At 44.5% G+C, this 13,106-nt stretch overlaps 1 protein-coding gene across 1 annotated transcript in view; it reads right to left on the bottom strand.

Annotated features, from left to right (window-relative positions):
- Positions 1 to 13,106, bottom strand: part of POLN (DNA polymerase nu) — a 419,903-nt gene that overhangs the window by 219,262 nt on the left and 187,535 nt on the right. Inside the window, exon 11 of the mRNA XM_029592374.1 lies at positions 6,169 to 6,264. Coding sequence (XP_029448234.1) covers positions 6,169 to 6,264 — 96 coding nt within the window. The remainder of the gene's footprint in view (positions 1 to 6,168; positions 6,265 to 13,106) is intronic.

The raw sequence follows: 13,106 nt of genomic DNA, 5'->3' as shown, positions 1-13,106 counted from the left end.
AGCCTTGGAAAGTGTAGCGAAGTAGTGAAGGTTTCCATGTGAACAGCAGTTCAACATGGGTCAGCGGGTACTAAGAGATAAGCGAGCCCCGGATAGAACGCGGAAAGGGAGCCGGCGCCACCTCCTTTTCCTCTCCCACTACGACCTCAGATCAGACGTGGCAACCTGCTGAATTGACGGAAATTCACCACGAGGTAGATGAACTTGTTCCAGCTCTTCGTCATTCAGTTGATTACTGCTGCCATACTGTGCAAGGCGGGGCAAGAAACGGATGGATCTGCGACTCTTAGCGGTGGATCACTTGACTGTGCATCGATGAAGAACGCAGCTTTCGAGGCCTCGCTGCCCTCCCCATACAGAATGCGGAAAGGGAGCCGGCGCCTCCTCCTTTTCCTCTCCCACTACAACCTCAGATCAGACATGGCAACCCGCTGAATTTTAGCATATTACTAAGCGGAGGAAAAGAAACTAACCAAGGTTCCCTCAGTAACGGTGAGTGAAGAGAGAAGAGCCCAGCGCCGAATCCCCGCCCATCCGGCGGGTGCAGGAAATGTGGCATACAGAAGACTGCCTCCCCGGCGCCGCTCAGGGGCCCAAGTCCTTCTGATTGAGGTCAGGCCCTTGTAGTGACGTAAGGCCTGGACAGACAGGCACAGCAGTTGAGGTCAGGCCCTTTTAGTGATGTAAGGGCTGGACAGATAGGCACAGTGGTTGAGGTCAGGCCCTTGTAGTGACTTAAGGGCTGGATGGACAGGCACAGCGTTTGGTATCAGGCCCTTGTAGTGACATAAGGGTTGGACAGACAGGCACAGCGGTTGAGGTCAGGCCCTTGTAGTGATTTAAGGGCTGGATGGACAGGCACAGCGTTTGGGGTCAGGCCCTTGTAGTGACGTAAGGGCTAGACAGACAGGCACAGCGGTTGAGGTCAGGCCCTTGTAGTGACTTAGGGACTGGATGGACAGGTACAGTGTTTGGGGTCAGGCCTTTGTAGTGACATAAGGGCTGGACGGACAGGCACAGTGGTTGAGGTCAGGCCCTTGTAGTGACGTAAGTGCTGGGCAGACAGGCACAGCGGTTGAGGTCAGGTACATGTGCTGATATTATCTGGAACATATGAGGTAGTTGGAGCTGCTGCAAGGCTTTAAATTGCTTTTATTCATCTTGCCATTCACAGGGAAAATCTGGAAACCCAAGCAAAGGCATGTTTATTCTCAAAAACACTAGCATTTCCATCAACTCTGGTGCCAGCCTTGAGCAATGAGGGCTCCTGATATCCCCTGTCATTGAAAACACACGTTCACTGGGCACACTGGTTGGTGGATATGACAGATATCACTGAGCCACTTTGGCTAGGTGTGGCCAGACAGTAGACTTGTGTGCCCAATATGCCAGTAGATCTGTCCCCATGTCCTGAATGGGCTCTGTGAGATACCGTGTCACTGACATTTGTGCTGGTGTCTCCTTTGCTTGGGTGGGCTGAGAGTCCTTCTTGCCAGCTGCTTTCGCTCTAGCCTGTGCCAGAAGAGATGATTTTTTAGGGGCAACATGGCTTTGGCGTACTGAAGTGGAGGAGGAAGTACTAACTGTCGCTGACAGAGTGCTGCTCCTGCTAGGGCTTGCACTAGTCTCTGAAATGCCCACTGTTTCCTCCTCTGCTTCATGCCTAATCTGTCCCTACCTATTGCGCTCCTCTTCACAGACCTTTCCTAACAGCATTTTCTTCACAAACGTGAGACAATCGGACTGTAGGGTGATCACAGACTGTGGCGAGCATGTATGTGTGGTGTTTTGTTAAAGGTCCTAATCTCTCTTGCACCTGCTTCTGCAAAAGGTGCTCTGCTGTCATTCCCTCCCTCTTCCTGTTTAAAGCATCCAAATTTTCCTCCAGAATATTAACTATAGGGATGACGTCAGCCAAGGTGACACTTCGGGAACTCAGCTTCTCTGTGGCATCCTTGAAGGGCTGCAGGATTTTTACCAGCTGACTCATGACTAACCAATCATGATGCCCTAGGAGACTCTGCACACCTCTGTCCATTTCCACAGAAAGTTCATGAAGGGGTGTCTGCTGCTCCACTAACCTCTGCAGCATCATATAGGTGGAATTCCACCAGGTGCCAATGTCTTGAATGAGACGCTTGTGAGGCATTCCCAAATCAGTCTGCTTTTGTCAGAGAACCTGCCCCGCCTTCATACTTCTGTAGAAGAACCCTGCTATGTTACTGCACTTGTGTATTAACGTATGCAGGTATTCATTCTCTTGGTGCTTGGACTCCAACCCCAGAGCTGACTTCACTACCAGGTGCAAGAGGGTGTGCAAAACATTGGATGTTCTGAAAGCCCCCTTTGGATATTGCCTTTACCATGTTTGTACCATTGTCTGTGACAAAGAACCCTGCCTGAAGATTCCTATCTCTCTGGTCTAGCTGCCAGCCTGCCAGCATCTGTCCGATGCATGCTAGAATATTGGCTGAGGTATGGGCCTCGTCCGTCAGGTGGGCATGCAGTAAAGCCCACCTGCACTTTGATACTTGTTCACCAATAGAGCTGCTGCCTGCCACTGCCTCAGCCAGGTCCCACCATTGTGCTGTCAGGGAGACGTAAGAGTGTGAAGCATTCATGGCAGTCCAGATAACGCAGGTGAAATGCACACTCCCCTCTGCCTTAGTTAGCAGCGCTTGGATGCGACTGAGACACTAGTTGTACAGGCTGGGGATGACTTTTTTGCTAAATGTGGTTCTGGAGGGGACTGTGTAATTTGGAGCTAAGACCTGCACCAAATGCTTGAAACCCACATTCTCCACTACCTGCAGGGTCTGGTCATCAAGGGCAATCATTTCCCCAATGCTCCTGGTTACAACTTTTGAGGCTGCCTGCCTCCTTCCCCGGGATAGCACTACCGAACACCACCCCATTTCCTTCATGGTGGGCTGTCACTTCTGACGCATGGCAGGGGGCTGCTGGCCTGCCACCTGACTGCTAGAAGGGGCTAGGGCGTGGGATGACTCTGCTCCTTTTCAACCACTTTATGCTGCCTGAAAAAGGGCTCCCCTGACTGGTACTGCCACCATCCCCAGATGGCAGTACTGTTGGGTATTGCTTCTGAAAATAATGCATCATTCCATAATTAGTTAGATGTCCTACTTGCTTGCCTCTACTAATATTCTATTTATTTATTTATTTATTTATTTATTTAGTGCTTTTTTTATACCGGCATTCATGATAGATATCATATCATGTCAGTTTACAAATAACAGGGTTGAAACCTAACTAACTATTAACATGGTATAGAGAAGACAGAAGTTACAATGAACAGGGGTGCCGTAACTGGGAAGAGGAAGATATATCCCTGGCACAGTAATTACACTGAGCAAAATGCGGGTCCTCCCTCACTTTAAAGTGGCTCCATATCACAGATTTCTTTCATGATCTCATCTCTATAGCCTTCGAGGTGGATGCTGGCATTAGAGAAGCAATGCCAGGGGCATCAGTCACACTCTGTGCCTGCGCTAACTGCTCTTCCTCCTCATCTTCATCAGTTTCCTCTCTCTCCTCCAGCACTGAAGTGGAGGCTAAGACAGAACTAACTAATCCTCTTAAACCTTCTTCAGCTATTAATTCTTCCATTTCTGATGAAGAGAATCCCATACAAGATGATTCTTCATCGGAATCAGATTCAAACAGTGTCTGCGCTATATCGTCAGCGCTAACTAGAGTCTGCTGTCGCACTGCTGCTTTTGGGTCTCACTCTTTTGTCTTGGATGGCTCAGCCTCCCCTTCCCTCACCTCCAAAACAACAGGGTCAGAAACAGGTGGTAGCGGTGCATCATCTTTAAATTTAAGTATTTTCTGGATGGAACTGCCTGCCCCTCCAGCGATTTTAGATTGGAACAGGTCCCTTTTTAACTTTAATGGGGGACTGCCTTTTGAAGTTCCTCTTCTGCCAGAGCCTCCTCTGCCAGTGCCAATCACTCGACCATGTCTACCTGTCCCTGACATCATGGATTTAATGTCATTGCTTACTAGGAATTTCAATTAAAAGGATTATTTCTTTATTGGTGACTGAACACTGCTGTGAGTGTGGAAAACACCACTGTGAGTGTGGAAAACTACACACACACACAGGGACACACAATGCAGTGCCTTGCTGTACACTACAACTGAGACTACTCTGTGTGCACAAAAACTGAAACGCCAGATAAAACACTGGAAGCCTTAGCCTGCTGTGAGTTTGCAAGCCCAATTCCTACAGTAGTCACTGTGATGCTGCTTGTAGTTTGACAATACCAACTGCCAGTCAGCCACTGCAACTCTCACACTATCTCCCACCCACATCACCCAAACCCTGCCTGCAACCTACGCCAGGGGGGTAAGATCAGCAGCAAAATGCCACTGCATTTGTCTCCGTGGGTAAGACAGAGAGACAGTCTGAGTTCAATAAAAAAAAAAAAAAGTGCAGTAAAAAAAAAGCCTGGCTGCCTGGCAGGCACAGCAGCAAAAAAGAACAAATATCTTTTTGAACAATAGCAAATTGTAGCAATAGCAATTGAATAAAGAACAAATATCTTCTTCAGCAATAGCAAATTGTAGCAATAGCAATTTAGATTTGAGACACTCTGAGAGAGCTCAAATAGCAAACAACCTTCTCAGATAGAACCCAAGAACAAAGTGCACTATGCTATACTAGCTCAAGGTAGAAAATACAGCAGGAACAGCATCACAGAGCAGTGATTGCCTAAATTAGAAAAATGCTTTTCTCTGATACGTTGGCATTCTGGTCTCCTTGCCAACCTGTCTGACCCACTCAATGACAGGGTTGTGAGGTCACTTATGAGTCACAGGAAAAGGCTGGTATTGCTATGGATACTCCCACATGACATTCTCCTTTTCAAAAGGCTGCTAAGAAAGCACTGTGAACCAAACGAATTAAACTAATATGATATGTTTCATTCATGAGGGATCGCCATTCGTTTCGCGGTCCCACAAATCCAATGCTTACCACATATTCATTGCAGATGCCACATTCATTGAAAACAAATGCACATCCCTAATAACTAACTTCTTAACAGGTATCTTCAAAAGGCATCTGATTAAGTGGTGATCTTTTAGTCAGATAACTTGTTCACTAAAAGACTTACTGAATGTGGACCTCTAGTTGTTTACATGATAATATGGTGGTTCCAATTACTGTTGTTTATCATGTTTTATAAAATTCTTCTCTGATTCTTTCCTTGCAATTGACTTTGAGGTCCATATTCAAAAGTCATTTAGATGGATAACATAATAGTTATCTTTCTAAATGGTTTACATGGCTATATCTAGCCTTTATTCAGCTAAATTCTAGCCGGGTAACTAGTTACCCGGCTAGAATTTAGCCAGATAAGATGGGAGTATTCCTGGGGCAGGAAGTAAGCATTCCAGGGAAGAGTGGAATTAGCTGGTTAACTCTGATTGCATTGTAGGGCTGTTCACTGCTGCTGCACCACTGAATATACCCTGCTAGTTAGCCAGATAGGTTTATCTAGCTAACTAGCTGAGCCGCTCAGCAGCTGAATATGAACCTCTTTGCAATTATCAGCCTAAGCCTAATTTCTATTGAGCACGCAGCATGGAATTTTGTCATAATTTGAGTGTGTGAAAAAGATTAAAGTATGAAAGCATATGTTATTTTCTGAATGATCCATTGTGCTGTTTTGTATTCTAGAATAGATTTCCAAACTGGTTACAAATAGAAAGTTTTTAATATATCTTGATAGATATATTAATTTTTACATACATTGGTAATATTGCATACAAATGGAACCAAGGCTATCTAGAATGTCATAATTTTGACTCATTTTTTACTGGGATGGAGTTTTTTGTCTCTCTCAGTAATATTACAATTATTTTTTATATGCTCTGTAAACATTTCCTTTATGCAGTTTTATGACAAAATAACACTTTATGGATGAATAGATGAAAGATTTAAAATACATTGCTGGTTAAACAAATTTGAAATAAATTATTCTTGATTAGACAAAGATTTGATTACATAAAAGGTCATGTACTTTATATCTGACTTAAGTAAAAGTTTAAACAATATGTTAGATTGTTTTGTTGTGAAAAAGTCAATTGCCTTATTTTGATAAACATTAAACTTTATAATATTTTTGAAATATCAATGCTTACCACTGCTTCTGAAGTTGATTGAAGTTGTCGCAAGTCAGTTTTGGGCAATTTCTTACTAGTACATAGCTGGTGCAAATTTAATTTTTCAAACAATACCTTATATAACAAAAATGAACATTAACTAAATAATAATGAATATTAAACATATGATATGAATAATTACCATTAGATTGGCTTATCATAAATCACTTAAAGAGGTATTTCAAATAGACCAGCTTAAAAGTTAGCCAACAATATGTCCCTTCATTTGTGTGCCAATTTATCCAAAATAAGAAAGAAAAAGCTTACTTTCTTTGGATTTGGGGTATTTCTTTTTGGAATATCATACCCAGCTACTCTCAGACTCCCCACTGAGGCTGACAGAGAAATATTGTGAAAACATGCAGTTCTCCAATACCTTCAGACTGGTGTTGGAGCACTGCAGGTAAGATAGGAAATGCATGCCAAGACCTGAACTATAGAATAAGCAGAGTTGCTTACCTGTAACAGGTGTTCTCCCAGGACAGCAGGTTGTAGTCCTCATATATGGGTGACGTCATTAGGCGGAGCCCTATTACAGAACACTTTTGTCAAAGGGCTTGTAACTCACTGACACTTTGAGCAGATGTAATGGCTATGAGGAAAAGAATTTTCCATGATAGAATTTTTAATGTCATAGGAACGCAAAGGCTCAAACGGGGAATGCATGAGCCTTGTGAGCACTACATTTACGTCCCATTCCGTAACCGGTGATCGTAGAGGAGGCTTAAGTTGTAGAAAGCCCATCATAAGCCGACTCATAAAGGGTTGAGCCGTTATCAAGGCATCCCCTACTCCTTGGTGGTACACTGAAATGGCACTGAGGTATACCTGTGCAGAGGATGTCTGGAGATCAAAATCCAAAAGGGACCCTATATAGAGATGGAGTGGGGCAGGAAAAGGGGCCAATACCTTTTTGTGTACACCATTTGGTAAATCCTGTCCATTTCGAATGGTAACATTTTCGTGTGGAAGGTTTTCGTGAAGCTACAAATACCTGAAAAACATTAGTGAAAAGATTTTAAAGTTCGGATGGTATAAATTGCCATGATTGTGTGTTGATTGAGCTGTGGACAGGTGAATTGGTTCCTGGATTGATAGGTCGAGAAGTATGGGGAAGCATACTTGTCGAGGTCTGTACGGGGGTATGAGAATCATTAAACCCCTGTCCTGCTGTAGCTTCACGAGAGTTTTTTGGCTATGAGCGGTATCGGAGGAGACATATATAGGAGGCCTTTATTCCAGGGGCAAGCAAAAGCGTCCATGCCTAACGCGTTTCGTTGCCTGTGTAGGGAGCAGAATCTGTCCACTTTGTGATTCAATTCAGACGCAAAGAGGTCGATGGTTGGTTGACCTCAGCGCTAGAAGATTTTGCTCGCTACACATGGATTCAGAGACCACTCGTGGGGATGGAGACATCGATTGAGATGGACTGCTAGTATGTTCGGTATGCCTATTAGATAAGTGGTCCAGAGATGCATGGAGTGTGCAAGGGCCCAGGCCCAGATCTGCTCGGCTTCCTGGCAGAGCCGATAAGAGCCTGTGCGTCCCTGCTTGTTCGAGTACCACATTGCCACTATGTTGTCTGTCTGTCTGTATCCACACAGTTTTGTGTGAGAGGCAGTGTTTGAACGCATAAAGGGCATAATATATGGTTCGAAGCTCTAGGAAGTTGATGTGAGACTGTTCATCGAGTGGAGTCTACACATCTTGGTTTTGGAGGTTGTTAATACGAGCTCCCCAACCCAAGTTGGATGCGACCGTGGCCAAGGTCGCCTGAGGAATTAGTTACTGGATCAGTGACTTAGATTGAAAGTGGTTAAATGGTTTAGAGCCACTGAATTTTAAAGTGCACTGAGTTTTTTCCATGGCTAGTCTGGCCTTAGGAGTGATGTGGACCGTGGAAGCCATGTCACCCAGCAATGGGAAGAATTGATGGGCTGAGGCTATGTTGCATGCGCGCAGAGATGTGGACAGTTTGATAGGATGTCTGTTCGGTTGTTGGGCAGGAAGGCCTTTTGGACTGTAGTGCCCAGATCTGCTCTGATGGAGGCAAGGAGGTAAGACAGATCCATATGGGATTTATGGTAGTTGATCAGAAATCCCAGCAAATTTAGTAGATTTATAGTGAGTCTTAGAGAATTTAGAGCTCCTTGTTTGGATTGACTCCTTATTAGGCAGTCGTCCAGATAAGGAAACATGGGAATGCTGTTTTTTCATAGATAAGCGGCAATCACTGCTAGGCATTTGGTGTAATACATGAGGCGTTGAAGCTAGTTCGAATGGCAGAACTTGGTATTAAAATGCTGTTGACTCACTATGAAGCATATTGAAGGTCATGAGAATAGAGTCAACCTCCTTGTTGTAGTAAAGGAAGCATGGTGCCAAGAGACACCATTTTGAACTTTTCTTTTTTTTTTATTTAAAGTTTATTAAATTTCCAAAATCATTTACAATGAAAAGAAATCAGGAAACTTTGGATTACACGTCAATTTTCAAAGAAAATGTAAATACAAGAAATTCAAAGACATCATAAGTCCAACTATTAAGTCCACCTATTAAGTCCACATTATCTGGGAAGCCTTCAAATAAAATATTTCAAAGAAAAAAATCAGATAACACATACCTTTATAGAGAGATTTATTACTTAACTAACCAGTTTATATATCCGTATTATAGGCTAATTGTGAACCCCTATCCACCTTTATCTGACAGAAAAACTTCTAAATGCTCAGGTTGAAGAAAAACAAACTTATTCTTCTGATAGGTAATTAAACACTTACAGGGAAATTTGAGGAAGAATGTGGCCCCAAGGGCCAACACTCTTCCCCTCAATACCAAGAATTGTTTTCTTCTTGCCTGAGTTCTTTTTGAGACATCTGGAAATACTTGGACTGTTCTACCACAGAATAAGAATTTTTTATTTCTAAAGTATTTCTGCATCACAAGAATTTTCTCCATTTCCAACACAAAAGCTACTATTAAAGTGGCTCTTGTCATAATATCATCCTCTGAAGCCTCAAGAAAGAAGTTAAGTTGGGACTGTTGTCTACCAATTCATCCATCTCACATTCCTTTGCTTTCTCATCTCTCTTAACATTTGATATATAGTATATATTTGATATAAGCAAATCATTATTAATACCCAAAATTTCTTTTACATATTTTTTAAACAGTTCTTGCACAGAAAGCAAACGGGTAAATGGAAAATTTTAAAATCTTAAGTTTTTACTAGGCATATTATTCTCTAGCATTTCAAGGTTTTTATATATTATCAATGCATCTTTAATAAAGACAATCCCACTAGCTTGAAGAGTAGTGATTTGAGAATTTGATATCATTTTTGCAGATTCCAATTGCTCTAATCTTTTCCCATGGTCATCCAGTTTTCCTTTAGTCTCAGCGGAAAATACTGTGGATTGGGTTAATCTCCTTTCCAATTTCATAACCACCTTCCATATATCTGCCAGGGAGATGTTCTCAGGCACAGCTATTTCAGCTTCTCCTTCCCTTACATTAACATCAGTCACTGACTCTGATACTTTGGTGTCACTATCTGGTGTTTTTGGCAGTTGAGTAACTTTGAGGGTATTTGAAACAGTTACTCCCACGTTACTAAGATCTTTACTGGATTTCTGGTCTTGGGCGGGAAGAAAAAGAATGATTTTGCACAGCCTCTCTAGAAGCCTGACTCACCCTTCGAACAAGATGACTATCCATCGGACCTTTCATTTCTTTAATCGCTGGTGTCGATGTTATAGGCTTCAACTTCCTTTTTTTCCCCATCAGGTTTTATAGAGGAAAACCTCTCTGCAAAATTTTACCCAGGCAGCGCGCCTGTAGCTGCGCAGCACTTGATATAGCACAGCCCGTCCGGTAGAATTGACGTCAGGGAGTGGAGGTTAGATTTAAAATACTCCTGGTAGAGTGTCCCTCTTGCCCTCTCCTTGCCTTTCAGCACGGCTCTCCAGGGAGGCTTCCAGTCCTTCTCAGCTGTGCAGCACTTGATATAGCACAGCCCGTCCGGTAGAATTGATGTAAGGGGGTGGGCAGTGACGATGTTTCCCTCGGTGCTCGGCCCAGTCATTCTCCAGCACCGAGGAAGATGCCACCGATGCCGTGGATGGCATTGGTGATGGATGGTCACTGTGCTGGTGAAGATGATTCCCACGGTGCTCAGCCCGGTCATTCTCCAGCACCGAGAAAGGTGCCACTGCTGTCCTGGATGGCATCGGTGATGAAAGGTCACCGTGCCTCTACTGCTCCTGGCATTGTTTTTCGCCTAAGGGAGCTCTGGTTGAGGTCCCGAAGTATGGAGCGTTTTCATTAGTCGAGGGCACTGAGGCATCGATGGAGGTATCGATGGCGGCTTTGACAGTAACAATGGCATTGATGGCGGTGTCGACGGTGGCATCAATGGTATCGATGGGATCGATGGCATCTATGGCGACATCGATGGAATCGACGGTGGCATCAACGATGGCATCGATGGTGGCCTCGACGGCCTCAATGGTGGCCTCAACGGCACTGACGGGGGCATCAACGGGGGCCTCGATGGGGGCATCGAGGGGGCCTCGATGGGGGCATCGAGGGGGCCTCAACGGAATCAATGGCAGCATTGATGGTAGCCACAACGAGATTGATGGCGGCCTCCACGGCATCAATGGGAACTGTGGACGCCCTGATCCCTCTAGCCCCAATGGACCTGGTGGAAGATCGCAGCAAGGACACCCATGGGCATTGTGGGGCAGATCAAGTGTGAAAGACATAGGGAGAGAAAAAAGAGGGCTGCAAAATGGTTGGTAACCCAGGGGAACCAACAGTGAGGTGACAGGAACCGACCGGAGAACACAGAATAGTACTCACCGAGCATCAATGAAAATGTACGCAAAGGGAGACCCATGTAGGGAAATTATTTGTGAAGTAAAATTTCAAGTTTTTCCAAGAGGAAAAGTTGTGAGAAAAAATCTCACAGAGCTCCTAAACGCGAGGCAACTGCAGCGCGGAAAAAAAGAGACTGAAGTGAGACCCCTGTGGACAACAGGGATCATGGCATGCTGGGCATGCTCAGTGTGCCAGTCAAACTTTGACAAAAGTATTCCGTAATAGGGCTCCACCTAATGACGTCACCCATATGTGAGGACTACCATCCTGCTTGACTTGGGAGAAAAATAATTTTTCATTGAAAATTAATTTCTCCTTTTGAAGGCTTATACAGTGACATATTATAGTAAAACATGCCTAAGGAGGTACATTTTAATCTGAGAGATACTTGAACCACTTAATTTTGATGTGCAACTTGAAAGGAGTTCTGCCCTGAGGCAACAAAAGCTGAATGGTTATAGTGACCTTTATTTATACATGTAGAATGTCTGCCTTCTAAAGCATCCTGTTGTGGTGGGGTATTTTAATTTCTTCCCTTTAAGGTTTTTTATTATTATAAATATTATAGATAAAGATTTTCAGCAGGGGTAGTTAACCTTTTTAGCTCAACAGACTTACCTTCTGAAATATGTTATATTACATCATCACAAGCACACCAGAAGTGCTTGTTACTTTTCAGTTCTATGAAGCTAAACAAATATAAAACAGATCTGAAAGCATTCTAACAATTAAAACAAGGTATTTGATTATTGTTGTTACAGTTTTGGGCTGTAGTCTGGTGTGGTGAACTCTACCTTCAGGAGTGACACAGGACAGGAGGATGGGAGCAATTGCAGGTGATCTGGTGAGACTGGGTAGAGTCTCTGGAGCCGGGTGCAGGGTGATAAGAGTCTCTGGAGCTGGTTGCCGGCTGAGAAGGGTCGCTGGAGCTGGGTGCGTGGTGGTAAGGGTGAACTTCAGGAAACACTGGAACAGAATGTGGGTATGCGTGGATGTGAATGCAGGAAAGCATACTGGAATTGTGTGCAGGTATGGGTGAAATCAGAATACAGGAACAGCATGCAGATAAGTGTGAGCTGGAAGAGAGGAACCAGGACAAGGACCACACTGAACATGAAACACAGAAAGCCCGAAGGCAGCAAGGCAAAGAAGTCCAAGGGGAAGCAGGGGCAAGCAGAAGAATAATAGCACAGCTACAAGGGGGTTCAGGGACAAGAAGGCAAGCAAGAAGTAGAATGCCAGTAGACCACAGAGCAAGATCAGCAAAGAACCATGAGGCCTGTAGGCCACAGAGCAAGGCAAGGCAGGAAACCAGGATGCCCATAGGCACCCAGGGCAAGGTAAGGCAAGTAACAGATGGCCAAAGGAACTCGATGCCGAAGCACCAAGGCATGGGCTAGGCGGGGTTAAATAATGAGTTCTGGATATGGGGCAGGTAGGCATGGAAGGCCAGGCCAGCCAGGGGAGCGTGCTCATGGGGGGCCTCTGGTGGTGAGGAGGCTGTACAGTAGCCAGAATCATAACAATTATTAGCAAGTTTCATGTTAACAGTAAAAAAATGTCTCTTACCTAATAAATTTCCCATGACTGACAAGCAATAGCGTGATATTTCAAAACTCAAGAGACTAAGTTGGTACTGCCAACATTTGCTAAAAGTCTGTGACACCGATGTATTAACCCATGGTATCTTGGTGATTTCACAAGAAAGTTTGCTATGGATGCAAAATCATTTTACTTTCTTTATATATTTTTGGACCACCTTTCCCAAAGTTAGCCAGTATCAGTGGCGTAGCCACGGCTGAGCCTGGGTGGGCAATTGCCCACCCAATTTGGACCCAGACCCACCCAACTGGAACCAGAAGAGGAGCGCCGGAACTGCAAGGCCATTGCAGGATCGAATCCCCACAAAGGCAAAGAGGAGGACCCAGGCCCAGTGTGACCTGGTGTGCATTTCGAGCATTTGAACGGCCATGGAGCGGCACACCTGGGGAGGCAACGGGCCGATGGCAGCAGGAGAGGCTGCAGACCACGGGCTG

This window comes from Rhinatrema bivittatum, chromosome 1 (genome assembly GCF_901001135.1).
Source record: "Rhinatrema bivittatum chromosome 1, aRhiBiv1.1, whole genome shotgun sequence".
NCBI classification, from domain to species: Eukaryota; Metazoa; Chordata; class Amphibia; order Gymnophiona; family Rhinatrematidae; genus Rhinatrema; species Rhinatrema bivittatum.
This window is presented reverse-complemented; position numbering and strand designations above follow the sequence as displayed.